The sequence below is a fragment of the Apteryx mantelli genome, chromosome 2 (genome assembly GCF_036417845.1).
Source record: "Apteryx mantelli isolate bAptMan1 chromosome 2, bAptMan1.hap1, whole genome shotgun sequence".
NCBI lineage: Eukaryota > Metazoa > Chordata > Aves > Apterygiformes > Apterygidae > Apteryx > Apteryx mantelli.
Genome location: NC_089979.1, coordinates 131300637 through 131316275, shown reverse-complemented (window position 1 = coordinate 131316275; position 15639 = coordinate 131300637). Strand labels below are relative to the sequence as shown.

Here is a 15639-nt window from a genome sequence, read left to right as displayed (position 1 = left end):
AGTTTTGGGGTAAAAAGAAAAGGGGGAGAGGGAGATCTCGAAAGTGTCCAAATATTTCCTAAATAAAACACATTTTGTTGGAGCAGTTTCAGAAATGTCAGCATCTCAAAATGAAAGTGATCAACTTTTCATTAAAAAAAACCAAAAACTCTTAAACCCCAAGAAGTTGGCCTATATAATATTCAGTGAAACCTTTATCATTAAAGTCAGAATAAATGTTTCGAAACTGATCCAAAATTAAATTCTGATCTTTTTGGTCATACAGAACCAACAAGCTCAGCTTTAAAAACCTATTCCATTTTTTCGCACTTTTTCCATTAAATTGAAAAATGTATTATTCTCTTTCTATTTGATCCTTCATAACGGAAGATGAAACATTAAAAACATACAACTAACACCTGTATTTAGGTCAATTACTTCCTTAATGAATTATGTTATCTTAAATTAAATCCCATAGTAGTAACATACTTGATTCTGGACACTTATCAGAGATACAGGCAGTACCGCAGTGTCATCAGAATCTCTGGTTGAGAAATCCATTTCCATTGTTTAACACGGCACAAAATTAAGTAGAGGCCTCCTGAGAAGTCTGGGTGCAAAATGCAAAAAAAATTAACATCAAAGAAAAACATTAAACCATGTAATAACTGGAATATTTCTTCTATTCTACAGTTTAGAATATTACTCAAACCTTTCAGAATTGAAAAAAAAAACCCCAAGCACAGCATAATATAACATATATATACCCCCCCAAAGCATTTGCAAAATAGAATTAGATGCAGAACAAGATGAATCGGTCGTTTAATTTTAATTGTTAAATTATTCATGGAAACAGCCCCTTAGAACCAAGGACTTTTTTTTGTCAAATACAGCTGATTCACCAAATCTATTCTTTAATTACCAGCACTTCAAATTGACATTAAAATCTTAGTATCTCTCTTTCCCAAAGTGTATATAGTTGTTATTTACTTAGATTTTGAATTACCCACCCAAATTCTGAATTACTGGGTGTTTGCTAAACAACATTAATTCTCATAGAAACATAGCTTATTCAAGAAAAAAATTATAAAAAACAGTACATAGCTTATTCAAGAAAAAAATTACAAAAAACAGTACATTCAGGAGCAACATAAAAATTCAGTGAAAGCAATAGGTCTCCAGTGACATTTGTTTCACATAAAAGTACTCTGCAGCTTGACACAAAACAGCTCTGATTATTTGTTTGTATTTGTTTTACATTATATAGGAGGAAGGAACAATAGATAAGATTGTCTCCAGATTACACAGGTATCTTTTTCATCTGTAACAGTATCACCTCTTCCTCAAATTATTTTCATTAGACACATCCTGGTCTTTTTACATTCCACATGAAAAGATGAAATAAACAAAGATAATTTGACTGGTAGCCACCTGATTATTTTACATTTCTCAGAAGGACTGTAGCTTAGCTACAAAAACATTTTCTCATGCCCCAAAGAGTAGGCATGATAATCGCTATAAATTTTCTCCCAAAGATAAGTGTGTCTTACACAAGCGAAGCATAACACAACAGCTAAAGTTACCTGATATTTTTTCAGTTCATTTCATTCTCTGACCCAGCTTTATTTAGATCCATTATTGTGCAAGACGAGCAATCACTGCAAACTCCAGGTACTTAGCCCTGCAACAGGCCTGACCCAAAGCCGCTCAAGCTGACAGAGGAAAAGATCCCAATTGACTCCAAGGCCTTCAATCTTAAAAGGTAAAAGTCAGAGTTAGCAACATGTTACAGATGTTTGCTTTCAGACCTTTCTTCCTATATGATATATGACACAAACTTCAAGCCATTAAAACATTTTATGTCTTAGCCCCACAATGTTAATGGTAACCTCAGAACAAGAACATATTTTACTTCATAGAAGTATCAGACATCATGTTTTACTTATAGTTTAAAGACAATTGCATTTACCTCCACATGATTAATATAATTTAGAATTTGTTAAAAATGTTGCATTTTATCACTATTTACATTCAAATCCAAAGAGCAAAGGAAATCAGACTTGGAACTGGAAAAGAATCCAAAAACCTGCTCTGCTCAAGACTGTACACAGGAAAAAAAAATTGCTGATACAAACTGTTAGTCAAAAAAACACTCTACTTAAGATAGAAAAACTTTCCTGAAATAGAACGGCCTTTCTCACCACACCAACTTGCAAAGGGAATAAGCAACATCCTTGGAACATAAACTCTTCCACATCACTGTGAGAAGCATTTTCCATAAATAACAAAAACTACAACTGTTGAAGTACTGGACAGAGGGTGAATTTAAGATAAACACAGCCACAATTAGGTTTCTCTAGTTGCTTTCCATGAACAATAATTAGCACTACTGCTGAGGTACATACACATAATTGTTCGTTTATTTTGCAAGGTCATATGTTCATGACATCACATGACATAGCAACTAAGTACAGGCCCGTCCTCCAATTTCCAAATACTGAACAAAGCATTCAACATACTCAGTTGCCACATCGCTTTCAGTACAAAAACACCTCAGAGCAAGATCTACCACCTCTTTGAAACAGCGAGACTCAACTCCAAATTAGTCAAAATGTTAGAGAATACATGACACTAACCACTTAGAGTACATTCATACTCTTCTGAGCAGCTGAACTATAAGTTAACAAAATCTTTCAGAGATGCATAAGTTTGTTTGGCCTTCCACAAATGCATGTTTGTAGCCTCTTGTCATCATCACAAGCAACATAAGAGTTGGATTTTTTAATGCTAGTTTTACATAACATACTGCCTTTTATGTTTGTTTTACATAACACGCTGTGAGCTCCAATATAGAAGCTGCCATTTATGTCATATTGCACTTGATCCAATGTGTTGGTGTATGTTTGGGCAACAGGGGAGAAGGGAGTGAAGCAAACATTTTAGCAATACCAAAAGCCATTTTTGTGCGTGCTCTTAACTGCCTTGTAATTAGACATCTTTTACTACAAAAGTGAGGACACAGCCCAACCTTTATCAGCATTTCTGAGAAAATACTGAAAGGACCACCTTTAAGCAAGCTATATGCATTAAGCTGACGGATTATTAAACCAATCCAACTCTCTTGCTGCAGAATAAATACCCTTGACTGCCTAACATTAAATAAAAATTGAAGTTGTTGCAAGTAGCAGATGCTGAAGTTATCACCAGACATTGAATTCAGAAGCCTCTTTCCCCTCCATATGAACTGAACTTTCCAGATGGGTATTTTTTATATACAAGTTTTTGGCCTTTCTTCTGTGACTGGGTTTTTTTTTTTTTAGAACTTTTTTTTTCCCCTCTGAAAATCCTCACTTAGGAAGACAGCTGTCTCTGCTCCCACAGCAAGTACTGTTCTGTTGCCAGATCCATCCTAATATCTGGGAGTCAGTCAACTTTGATGAGAAGTATCATAGCTCTAAGTTCTGACAGGAAAAACTACTATACAAATGTTTCATTGGAAGTATCCAACAAAAGGACTTCTTGCAAAGTTATGATGAAATGTTCTGCTACAGTAGATCATTTTAGTTTCTGATTACTGTATAAGCGGATGGTCTTTTCTTCAAACTCTTCTAATGGTTCCAGTATAATACAATTAACAAACTCTACCTCCACTAAGGTAAGAATGTCTTCAGTTTTGATCTTCTGTATCTCTTCCTATCCACCTTTCCACCTCTTCAGGCCTACCATACCATATGTGTTCAACACCCTCATTTCATTGACATCATTTCCTCAATGCTTACTCAGTCTCAGGAGAAGCAGAACTGTCCAGATAAGCAACACATGTACACAGGTACGCATAGCATGTTAGCACTTACCATGAATGAAGTGAACATTTAGTGGCTCATACAAGCAACAGCCTCATCTGCACACAAGATACACAATACTCTCTTAACTCTAAATACAAATAAAAAAATTTTTTTAATTGATGTAGTCAAAATCCGATTTAGAAATTCTGTTCAAATATTCTCTCTTCACTATCAGAGTAAGCATTACACTAGCAACTAGCTTTAAGGAGCTGTTCACACCCACCCTATCAGAAGGAGTTCAGCTATGGATAGATGGATGAAGAATCAAATGATGGAAAAAGAAATAAAGTATATGGTCCTGGATTCCTGCAACCAGCTGAAAATGCCCCAGAAAATGAGTTCTACTGAATTAGACTTAAATTTAATTTTGGAAATGCTCTGTGGAACCAAAGGTTCTGTTCAGAACATGACATGCTTACCACACAGTCCTACTTTTGATGGACACCACCGGGACTGCAGAAATGCAACAGATCTTAAAATGTAGCCACAACTGAACACTTAGCAGTTAGATTTTTTTCCCCCCTCCTCTCCTCCCTGTGCTCTTTGGGGAATTAACTGGATTAAGTCCATTCCATTCTATGATGTGAATCAGGGAAACAGAAGCAAGTTAGGCCTTTTGCTCTCTCACACTGGAAAAGCCAAAGAAGTGAACTGCGCATGAACTGCAATTGAACAGAACAGCCAAAACATCAAGAGGCAGGAAGACAGCCTAACAAGGCAGATCAAAAGCCTTTCTTCTTGGCACACGTGCAGAGAAGATGACAGCACTTTAGGTTGCTTGGACCTAGTAGCATACTGGTAGCAAAAGCCCAGAAAGAAGCATTACAAAAACTTGTAATCAACAGTCTAAAAATCAATGTCAACTATAAGGCACAGAAAATGTGAATAAAGTCTATCTGATAGTACTGCTATAGAGTTAGAGTTTCTCCTGAAGAACATGGTCTCATTGCAGAGGACACAGGCAGGGCCTTCTGGAAGACCTAATAACTCTATTCCTGATTTTGCCCAACACTTCAGAAGTCTTCAATACATAAATGCAAAAATCAGAAAGCAGCTTATACGCTGAGATGGGCACATAGCACCATCTCCGAGTTGAATAATTCATTCAAACACAACTCTCCCAGATTATCTGCACTGAGAGTTTCTTCAAGCAACTGGTAGCTTTTCAAGTAGCCACTAAGATCTAGGAGAAAAAACAATATACACCAAATTATTTCACTACCATATCATTATTCATGAATGCTAAGTTACAAGTAAGAAAAGCAACTGAACAGAACCCCTCAGAAACCAAATATATTCTGTCCCCAGAATGCCACGACAGTGTTTCCTTATGCTAAGTTGAGCTTTATTTGTAAAGGTGATGAAAAAGATCCCGTGATAATTATTTTTTTTCTTTTTTCAGAAAGGGACAATACGGCTCTGAAAAATGACCAAATTCCTATCAGTACACCACTGCTGTGAATGATTGATTATTAACCCATCCTGTGGAACTAGGCACTCCAACTCATTGCAGCAACATGAACTGACCAACAAGAGCCCATGTCATAAAGATCTCCCCACACAGAGCTGCTTGCAGCATCACATTCACATTACCTGTACCGTAATATCACGCCTGCTTAGCGGTCACCCACTTCAGTTTAAATTAATAACTGAAAATAACCAAATCAAGCTGCTTTATTCTTGCAGCACAAAAGGAATCTCCTAAACGTTTTATACAGCATGTTACTCTTTATTCTGTATGCCAAAAACTACAGTTAATTTTTAACATGACAAATTTTGATTCACATTTCTAGATCTGTATGACAGAAAACATCAGACTCTGTTCATATCAGACTTACTGAGAAAGAAATTTCAACATAAGCTCCTATTTTCAGGTGTTTATTCCTTTATTTCAAAGCTGCTTTTGACATATCAATCACTTTCTGGTAGATTTATATTTAGCGAGTTTTCATAGATTCTGAACCTTCGTGAGCCCTCAGTGTTCTCAGTCACATGTAGCAAACTGCACAGCTGAGGCCTTGATGTGAGAACTGTGATCCACATTTGGTGTAACAGGTGCCAACTCCCTACTAATTTTTCCAAGTGTTTCACAGAGGTGAGTAATATAACATACAGACATCATATATATACACAAGTGGAACAAGTTTAACCCTACCATCACTCTGAAGTCACACATTAAAGATGAAGCACAAACAACCTGACATCATTTTCCAAAGTTTATATGAAAGTATTTGCATGTGTAACATCACATGTGTAGGGCTAATGCTGGCAAATGACATATTAAATTAAATGTATGTGCATGTACTGAATCTATAACACTTTTTAACTTTGAGGGAGGAAAAAAGTAACAAAGATGGTCAACAGTATTAAATATACAATTATTAAGAAATTACAGTATTACATAAAGGTGTCTTTCTATGGCTAAATTTGAGAACTGCTGATCAGTGAAAGAGTAATACACAGACCACATGGGCAGGACTATCTCTCTCTTGACACCCTGTGGGCTGTGACACCTAGCAGAGCAATAACCCATTTACGGGATATATAAGACAGCTTACTAGCCTTCATTTAAGGAAGCTATTTTCCCAAGTTTTTTCTGTTGTAAACTGATGCATGACATTGGAGAAGCTAAGAATGTGAGATTCAAAAAACAAAACAAAAAACAAAACTTATTATCACAGCCATAGCCTTGCACCACATCAAGTCATAAATTACATAGTTTTGTGGTATGTGGTTTTGTTACTTCATACTAGACATCAGGATAATTATGAGAACCATACTTTTCATCTTGCTGACCTATAATATTATATTAATGCAATGCTACAGTTGCAATTTAAACTTCAGTTAATTTTTCAGGTGTTCAGGCCTGCTTATTAAAATATAATTAAACTGAGAAGTGCATTAGTTTCATGATTTTGTAGCAGCACATTATTTCCTTACACTTTTACTGAAACCTAGGTGGCTACAGTCAATGGGTACTTACAACTTCTGTATTTTTCCCCCCCATTTTAAATCTTGGTCTGCCCTGAAGAATTAACTTTAGAGGGTTATTTTTCTGACAGGTTAAACGCGGTGCTTTATTAGCAAAAACTAGAAGTCGAGGCATTTCAGAGGGGAAGCGGCCTCAAAAAAGTCAACGCAACACACCTGCTGAGGCAGAAAAAGCAGGGTAGCAGCCCGGTAAGCGCGTAACGCTCCGCTCGGGACGGGGCGAAGCGAGATGCTTTACTGGGATCCGGCGCCGAGACCCGAGTGGTGGCCGGGGAGACCGTCCACGCAGGCACACCTCAGGCCTAACCCGGAGCGGCGGCGAAAGTTGGCGTTAACGGCCGGCCGCGAGCCGCGCCGCACCGCCCCCTCAGCGCCGCCCGCGCTGCCGAGGGGCCGGCGGGCGGCCCCTGCACGCGCTCCCGCCCACGAGGCGGCCTCCCCGGGAAGGCACTGACGAGTCATCGGCCCGCCGCCCGCAGGCCCGGCGGGGCACGGTCTCCGCCCCCGCTCCCCTCGCAGGACGGATTTCCGAGGAGACCGCGGGACGGCGGCATCCGCCGCCGGGACGCGTCGGAAGCGCGCGTTTCGCGGCGTTGCGCGGCGCAGCGGGGGGAGAGCGGGAGCGGGCGCCTACAGGTGATGATCCAACTCGGCGCTGCCCAGCCCACCCTCCCCGGACACGGGCGCCGAGGCCTGGCCTGGGCTCCGCGGCAAATGGCAGCGAGCACAGGAGCCAAGCTCGGCCTCCGCCGCCCCTCGCCGGCCCCGGGGACTGCACCAGCGGCGCGGGGCGCCGGCCCCGCCGCCACCGCCGGCGCCTGGCCTCCCGCCAGCCCGCCGCCGCCGGGCCCTCCCTCCACACCCACCCCGCCGCCGGCCCCGGCCTCCCTTACAGCGCGCCTCCGCCGAGAGGCGCCGCCCGCGCAGCCGGGCTGCGGCGGCCGGTGCGGACGGAGAGCGACCCATCCTCCCCACCACACCTAGCAACGGCACTGACAGGACGCGGCGGCGGGAGGAGGAGGAGGAGGAGGAGGAGGAGGAGGAAGCGGAATGGCTGCCGCGGCGGCGGCTCCCTCCCCGGAGCCCTGACAGCCAGAGCCGGGGCGGAAGCAGCAGGCGGCGTGCTGTGCCCGTCCTCCTCCCTCCCTCCTCCACCTCCTCCTCCGGTTTTCTGCACTCCCTGCTGCCAATGCAAACTAACTCCCCCTCGCAATGGCCAGGCGGCTGCACGCGTCCCCCACACCCCCCTGTGCAGCCGCCGCGGGCACCTCGCGCCATCTCCCCCGTGAGCCCTCCACGTCGCCCGCAGGACCCCTCCTGCCACTCCTCGCCCGCCCTCCGCCGGCGGCGGCCGCCGCCGCGCCCGACTCCCGCTGCACCTTGTGGTGCCGCCGCCGCCGCACACGCGGCCCCACGCCCCCCGCCCGCCCGCCCTGCTCTGCCGCTGCCCTGCCGCTGCCCTGCCGCTGCCCCTGCACCGGCGGGGCACTCACCGATGTGGTTGTCCTCGATGTGCTCGATGAGCTCTGCCAGGGTCGGGAAGTGGAGCCCGCAGCCCCCGAACCTGCAGGCGTTGGAGAAGAAGGAGGCGGCGGCGATGCCTGTCATGGTGTTACATTGAGATCCCCCTGCGGTGCCTGCTCTGCCAGGGCCGGCGGCGGCAGGGCGGAGACAGGCGGGGGAAGGGGGGAACGGGACAGAGCGAGAGATGGGGAGAGAGAGCGAGCAAGCGGTGGGGGTGGGGAGGAGGAGGAGGAGGAGGTGGCGGCCGCGGCGGCAGCAGCGTCGGGAGCGGCGGAGGGGAGGGACAGGCTGGGTGGGGGGAGATGAGGCAGCCGCAGCTGGGAGGAGGGACCAGCGCGGCTCTGTAACAGCTGTGCTACCCCGGCGGCGGCCGCCGGCAGCGGGAGGAGCAGGGCACCCGGGCCACGCTCCGCGCCCTCGCCCTGGGGCGGCGGCAGGCGGGCGACAGCCGCATCGCCGGCGGAGCGAGGCGGCGAGGGGGCGGCGGGGCGCCCCGCCGCCAACTTTCCCCGCCGGGCTCCCGCGCGCGGCAGCGGCGGCGGGACGGTTACAGCGACCGTTAGTGAGCGCGAGCGGCTGGGGCACCGCCGGGGGGCGGGGTGCGGCGGGGGGGAGCCGGGCGGGAAGGCAGCGGCGACCTGTCCCGGAGGCTGCCGTTACCTGCCCCGCACACAAGCCTCCCCGAGCGCCCTGTGTGGGGGGTCAGGCTCGCTCCGGGGGGGGGGAAGGCAGCGGCGGGGCCCCCGGCCGCGGCGGCGCGGAGGGCAGGCGGGTGCCGCCCTCGCTGCGACAAATACGCCAAGGCCTGGGAGGCGGGAGGTCCCGCCGGGGCGACGTGGGGCTCGGGCTGTCCCCGGGGCAGCTCTCGCCGGCCCTGGGGCCTGATCCGCCTTCCCTCCTCTTCCTCACGCAGCGATTCAGTAGTAATTAACGCGGCTGCCGAGCGGCAGGTTCGGGGCACGGGTGTAAAATGGAAACGGCGGAGAAGCCAATTAGCAAAAGGCACACACCTCGTTCTCAAAACCTATTTTGACTTTTTGTCTCCGGAAAGCTATTCAGTAGAGAGGCTGACTGATTAATTGATTTTAATGAAGGTCTCCCTAGGCTCAAATTCACAGACAGCTTTATTTAAAATTAAAAGGGGGAAAAAAAGTGAGAGCTTGCTTGTCAGGAGGGTTTTTCTTTTTTTCCACTCCTGTTTTATAGTCATCTCTCCCCTCCTCCCCCCAATTATATAGTCCTACAATATTTTCAATGAATTTGAGCAAACATGCCTATTCTGAGGTATTTCTTTCAGTTGCTTAAGCCTTACTTAATTGTATGGACATAAATGATTCCACTGATGGATAGCAATCCTTAAGTGTACTCACGTCTATAAAATTAAGCATGTGCATAAGAATAAGCAGAACCCATTTCTGATTTATTAACTATTGCTAGTGGGAATATTCCTAATACTGCTGCAGGAGTTAAAGAATAGCAAAGCTTAAAAATGCAGTAAAATAATTAATGAATAGAAAGACGGGTACTTGCCTGTCTCCTTAGAGCATGAAAAGTCCTGGCACTAGTTCCTAGCATACTGTACATCAGAGAACCTATCTTTCATGGTGACAAAAGAAGTTTCATTTTGCAGGTTATTTCACTTTATTGTTTTTTCAGTGTCTTGCCTCTCTTCTGCTCATGTATTTTTCTTAACATCCACTCGATTTAGTTCATGTGAAAGAAAACAGAGGAAGCATAAAACCTATTTTCCAAAAAAATAGCATGTGAAAAAGCCTTCTTTTACTTGAACACATAACACTGGAATTTTTAAACAGTCTTTCGCATAGCCATAGCATGTTGATCCACAAAACTAAAACAATATTGTAGTATTTACAGATAAAAAATAATAATATAGGCACATGATAGGCTGCAGTACATTTTCAGGGTTGCCAGCAGTTGACCTGTGGTCTAGAAGGCTGGGAAACTTCTGCTGTGAGGCATTCCATGAAAATGTGTAATTCTTTTGAATAATATGAAGGGGTTTGATATCTGACATCTGTCATCTGATCCACCTGTTTCAAGCACAACTGCTCAGGTAACTATTCTTCTAACTTCTCTGCTGTCATTATGATGTTATCGAAGAAACTTGCTCACTAGGACTTGACTCAGCAAAGGAGGAGTTGATTTGCGTTGAGACCATAACCCTGGAAGCCTGTGCTACACCAGTTGCTGTCATGAATAATGTTACAAAATTAAGTATGCCTTTATGATCAAGGCATAAACCAACAAACAGAGGGTAGGGAAGAGGAGCAAAATGGGAAGATAAGCAACTTACTAGGAAGTTGCAGTTCTGGAAACTCTTTTGGTTAGTCAACCATATAGGCCTTTTCAACCTACAGTGCTCTTAGTAATCATAAAACCCCAGCACCCTTAGCAATATCAGGACTGTAGATTTTACATTCTTCTTTGCACATGGTTAGGCACTGTCTCAGGGTAGATCACCTTCACAACTCAGATAAAAATGTTCAAGGGCAGGAAATCAAGATTATACAGAATATATAACAGTATATTAAGTATAAGAATTTCACATTCCATCCAATTCAACAGGTGCATAAGTAAGTCTTCATTATAAAACAAAATTGTAATCGTCATTGGGTTAGTATCAACAGCTTCTGATAGCCATTAGCAAAGTGTTTATCACCTACAAAGAAGTCAAAGTAGTTTTGTAGCTGATCAAGTAATAAACACTCATAGTTACCCACCTGCTAGTAATAGCCAATACCAAGATTGCTTTCTGATGTGTGAATTTGTTCACTTAGCTGCAGGTCTGTCTTCATTCATTATTGGCTACATTCTCTGGATCTTTGAGACCTTTTGAACTAGTGAGAGCACTTAACTCTAGCAGCAGTTGAGAGGAGCTGGAAATTCAGGAGCTATTTAGTATCCTGTAGGATAAGGATTCAGGTGAATATCTTTTTATGTAATTACTCCTTCTACTTTGTAGAGCCTAATTTTGGAGATACCCAGTTTTAATGGTTTCACTAGAAATAAAAATAGGTTATCAGTTAAGCCACTTCATGTTCTGTGATTTAAGTCCTTGGAACCTTCTCCCTAATTTTTTTTTTCTCTCTGCAGAAGCAGGTGGGTTTTGTTCTCAACATAATTAAGGGTCCTCTGCCCCTGGTTTCAGTGTCAGCACGAGGGTCTGGATTCTTCATTGGGTTTGTTCATGCCTGTCTGTCATGTCCTGCACTTAACTCTTCCCATCCCTGATTTGCTGCTGTTACCGTGTTACCCTTTGTGTGTTACAGAGGAGAAATACATTAAGTTCTGATGATAAGTAGCTTTTGTAGAAAGAATCGGTTTTCTTCCCTGCTTTTTATACACATGTCCTTTCCTCAAGTATCTGGGAAATTCTGAGTCACTTTCACCAAACCTTGTATCTGTAGTTTACCCAATCCACCAGTACATTTTAAAGTTCTCTACTTTATTATGAATAATCATTTTCTTACTCAAGCTTCACTAGGGTAGAGAAATAAGATATCCATAGGATTGGCAGAATAAGAGAAAGTGCTCAGAATTTGTCCCTTTTATTTTGTTCTGTGGGAGAAATAAATACAAATTGCACCTAAGTGATTTGTCAAGGCAGCATTAATGGCTAAGTAGATCCATTTCAGGCTAAGAAGAGCTATCGTAAAGGCTACTTTAAAATGGTGGAGCTGAGGAAGAAGAAAGTTCAAATGGCTGGTAGGCCCAGTTTTATTTGTTTTTGAAAAAAATTATTTTGCAGGCCCTTAAGAGCCTTAGTTCTACAATCACTTCTGGTTACGTGAATTCTTATACCCAGCTAAGAGCAGGGCTCTGTGGGAAGAAGGATGTGCTGTTCAAAACTTAATACAAGATTGAGTACTGCTTAACTGAGTAGATTTTTAGATCATCTGATTATCTGTTGATAAATACATATATTAAGTCTGTATCTTTTCTTCACTAGCTTCACATCTTTGTGCCTCATTTTAAGTCCATTTTGGTAAAGTAGGAAACGTATTTAGAGTAACTTAGATTAATTTCTTTCTTAAACTGGTGGTTTATAGTCTTGGTTTGGTAAGATCACTTATGTCCTTAGATGGTCTAGATCTTGGACCTTTTTTAATGTCTTACTAATAACTTAGTTATACTGTGGTGATTAACTGCTGTAACATAAATGCTGGGCCTTGTCAGAGAACAGATTGTTACCATCTACTCCTACTGTTCTGGATTCCTGAAGGCTGATTATGCTGTTGCTCTCTGGAAGGCTAGAGGTCTGAACTGGAGACACTTAGAAGTTACTGCCCTTGGTTCATTGAGGGTGACAAATCTTTGGTTGATGACATGTTACCCTGTCAAATAGCAGGGAAAACTTAATATTTGGTTCAGAGTTTTATTTAAAGTACAGCTTAAGTACTTGATTTCAGCTGCATTTACAACAGTGGAGCACTGCTGAGAGGACTGGTATAACTCTTGCACAAGGATGATGTGAAACTGTGAAACTTTAAAAAAAAGTTACAGGCTTACTACAATTCTGATTGTTATGCTACTGAAGTTACACCTGAACATATTTACTTATGCTTTTTTTAAAAGGAAAAAATAAACATAATTAGAAATTCCAAAGGAATTGTTGGCAACACCTCCCCCTAAAAAATTTACTAATTAATTTTTCAATAACAACTTTTATCACCTTATTTCTCTTTGCCATTGCATACTGGCCATATTAGATGCCTGTCACATGTCAGGAAGAATTCATAACAGAAATGTACCACTGCTGCAGAATCATTATACAAGTAAAACATATTTATGCAATTTGTGTCACGAGAATCCTATTTTTAATTTATACTGCTGAATTAGTTTTTTTCTTGGCAGTGCACTATGTGGCTTCAGGGTGCAATGAAAAAACAAAATGTTAAGCTGGGGAAGTACTGTATTCCCCACTAGTTCCAGATGCCCCAAAACAATAGAAGAAATCCTGCTTAGTTGAACTTTTTGAGAGACTTGCACATTTTGAGAAGGACAAAGCTTCAGATAAACAGAAGATCAAAGCTGCCTGTGTATTTCTAGTAACCTGTAACATAGAAAAAAGGTATTTTCCTGTCTCATTTTGGCTCCTTCACACTATAATATAAACCACTGTTACAGTGTTAGCCCACCTTGGAATTATAAAATGCAAGCTGTTTCCATAGTCTCTTACAAAAACCTGCAATCATATAGGTACTGAGTAACCTACTCTATTCTTGCTATAGGTTATAGCTGAATACTTAAGTAAAACATTGCTTTGGGGTTTTTATATATTTATTATCCCAGATAATCTGTTAGAATAAAATTTTTTAAATCACTGGCTAAAAAATAACATTTTTTGTAAGTTTATCTCAATGAGAGGTAAACTTGATCTTTATAATTAAGGTTAGTAGTATAGAGTGAAACTTCCATTTTAATAGCTTTTACAGCATCTCAGAAATGCAGAAGTCCATCATTCTGAAATTTCTGCCTTTTCTACTCTCACCTCCAATAAACTGAGGACCCAGCTCATAACTGGATTTCATGGATTTCATACTGACATAGTAATGCATAAAATCAATCAAAAAAGAAAAATTCACCCCAAAATATATTGAGATAATAAAATATCCTTTTCACAAAAATAATCCTAACTTAGAACAAGCTCTTACTAGTTTTTTTGTTTAGAGTAGAAGTGTCAGCACAACTGACAATGTCAAACTCTTATCCTCTGGCACTGAAGACTATTTATGATGCTATAGTTACAGGATGATTTAAGGAAATCCTAAGGCTGCTCTAACTTACATCAATGATCTGGAGTGCAAAGACACAGGACATAGAAGTGGCTTAATGCCATCTCACGTTTTCCTTCCTATTCCAATGTTTCTCTGCCCAAAATCAAAACTGAACTAAAAAAATCCAGGCCCTTTATTTCTAGGTCTCCCAGTCACAGAGAACTGTCTATTTTAGAGCCTGCAAATTCAGTACAGACTCTCTTCTGTTTAGCCTGAGAATTTCCCATTTAAAAAATTCTTCATTGAGCCAAGAATATCAGCTATACAGAAAATTCTGCACTGAGCCATAGATTCCAGCAAAAATCCACTTACTAAATAGTACACAGAGTCAGAGAACCCCCAATGCTTAGGTGGGAATGCAGACAGTCACAGTGGGAATTCCCCCTTTTCTTGACATTCTTAAATTAGGTTAGGGTGAAGAAGGTTTTGACAAAAAGTCAACATAAAGCACTGGGGATGATTTGCAGTCCCTAAGAAAAGGAAGTCACAGGCATTTTTCTTACCAGGATGCTTTGGCAGTCATTGACTACAGAGCCTGGCATGGCTGGAAGGGAAGTCCACAGGCCAGTGTTCAAAATAAAATCCATTCTCAAATGAAAGAAAAGCCACAGTTTACTAAACCTCTCAAATGATCTTCTGCGGCAAAGACGCTGTCAAAAGCTCAGCTGCAGAACATTGCAAATCACTTGCAATCACCACCAACAGTGGTTTGTCAAATAAACATGCATTTCTTGTGACAGCTTAAATTAGGGATACAAATAACATGCCCGTTATCATCACGTGGATCCTGATGACTGAATATCACAACCACAGTACTGAACAAAAGAACAGAAGGGCATCAACTAATAAAAATTTATGTAATTCTGCAGTAGCAACCTAGGATGAACATATTCTCCCCTCCATTGAGCAGGCTGATGATATAAGAAACTAAAGGCTACTTTCTTAAAAAATAATTTATTTTTGTTGCGCTACACATGGTTTACTTAGAATAACCTGTCGAAATCCACAAATGTATTGCGTTGCTATAAACAGATTTTGGACAGGGCTAAATGAAGCAAAATCTCTGGTATACTAAAATGGTGGTGTGCAAAAAATCCTGGATGAAGAAACTCTCAGGTCAATAAAAAAATACTAAGAAAATATAAAAAAGAATGGGGGAGAACTGAACAGAGATGAGAGGAACCATGGGAAAGGACAGATGATCTAACACTTACACAAAGACATTTTCTGTCTGCTATCCTTGGCAAGGGATGCAACTGTGTATCACAGAAAATATGAATCCCCTTGAACATAAATGTAAGTGCTGAGAAGACCCAAAGACCCTCTGGTTTGCTTCAGCAGAAGGCATTGTTGTGAAAGGCTTCTCAGTTCCTCTGTTACCTTTCAGCATGTATTATATCATCAGTCTTACAGAAAGTTAGAGTTGGCATGTTTCCATAAGATTTTTCCTTTTCCTCATCTGCATAGTAATATATAGGGTTTGGAAGCTGTGAGATACTTAA

At 42.3% G+C, this 15639-nt stretch overlaps 1 protein-coding gene across 1 annotated transcript in view; it reads right to left on the bottom strand.

The window, feature by feature from the left end:
• The window catches only part of JAZF1 (JAZF zinc finger 1), a 216561-nt gene extending 207996 nt beyond the window's left edge, over positions 1-8565 (bottom strand). The window contains exon 1 of the mRNA XM_013941395.2: positions 8309-8565. Within this exon, the coding sequence (XP_013796849.1) occupies positions 8309-8423 (115 nt within the window). The 5' untranslated portion in view covers positions 8424-8565. The remainder of the gene's footprint in view (positions 1-8308) is intronic.
• Positions 8566-15639: the final 7074 nt, after the last annotated feature.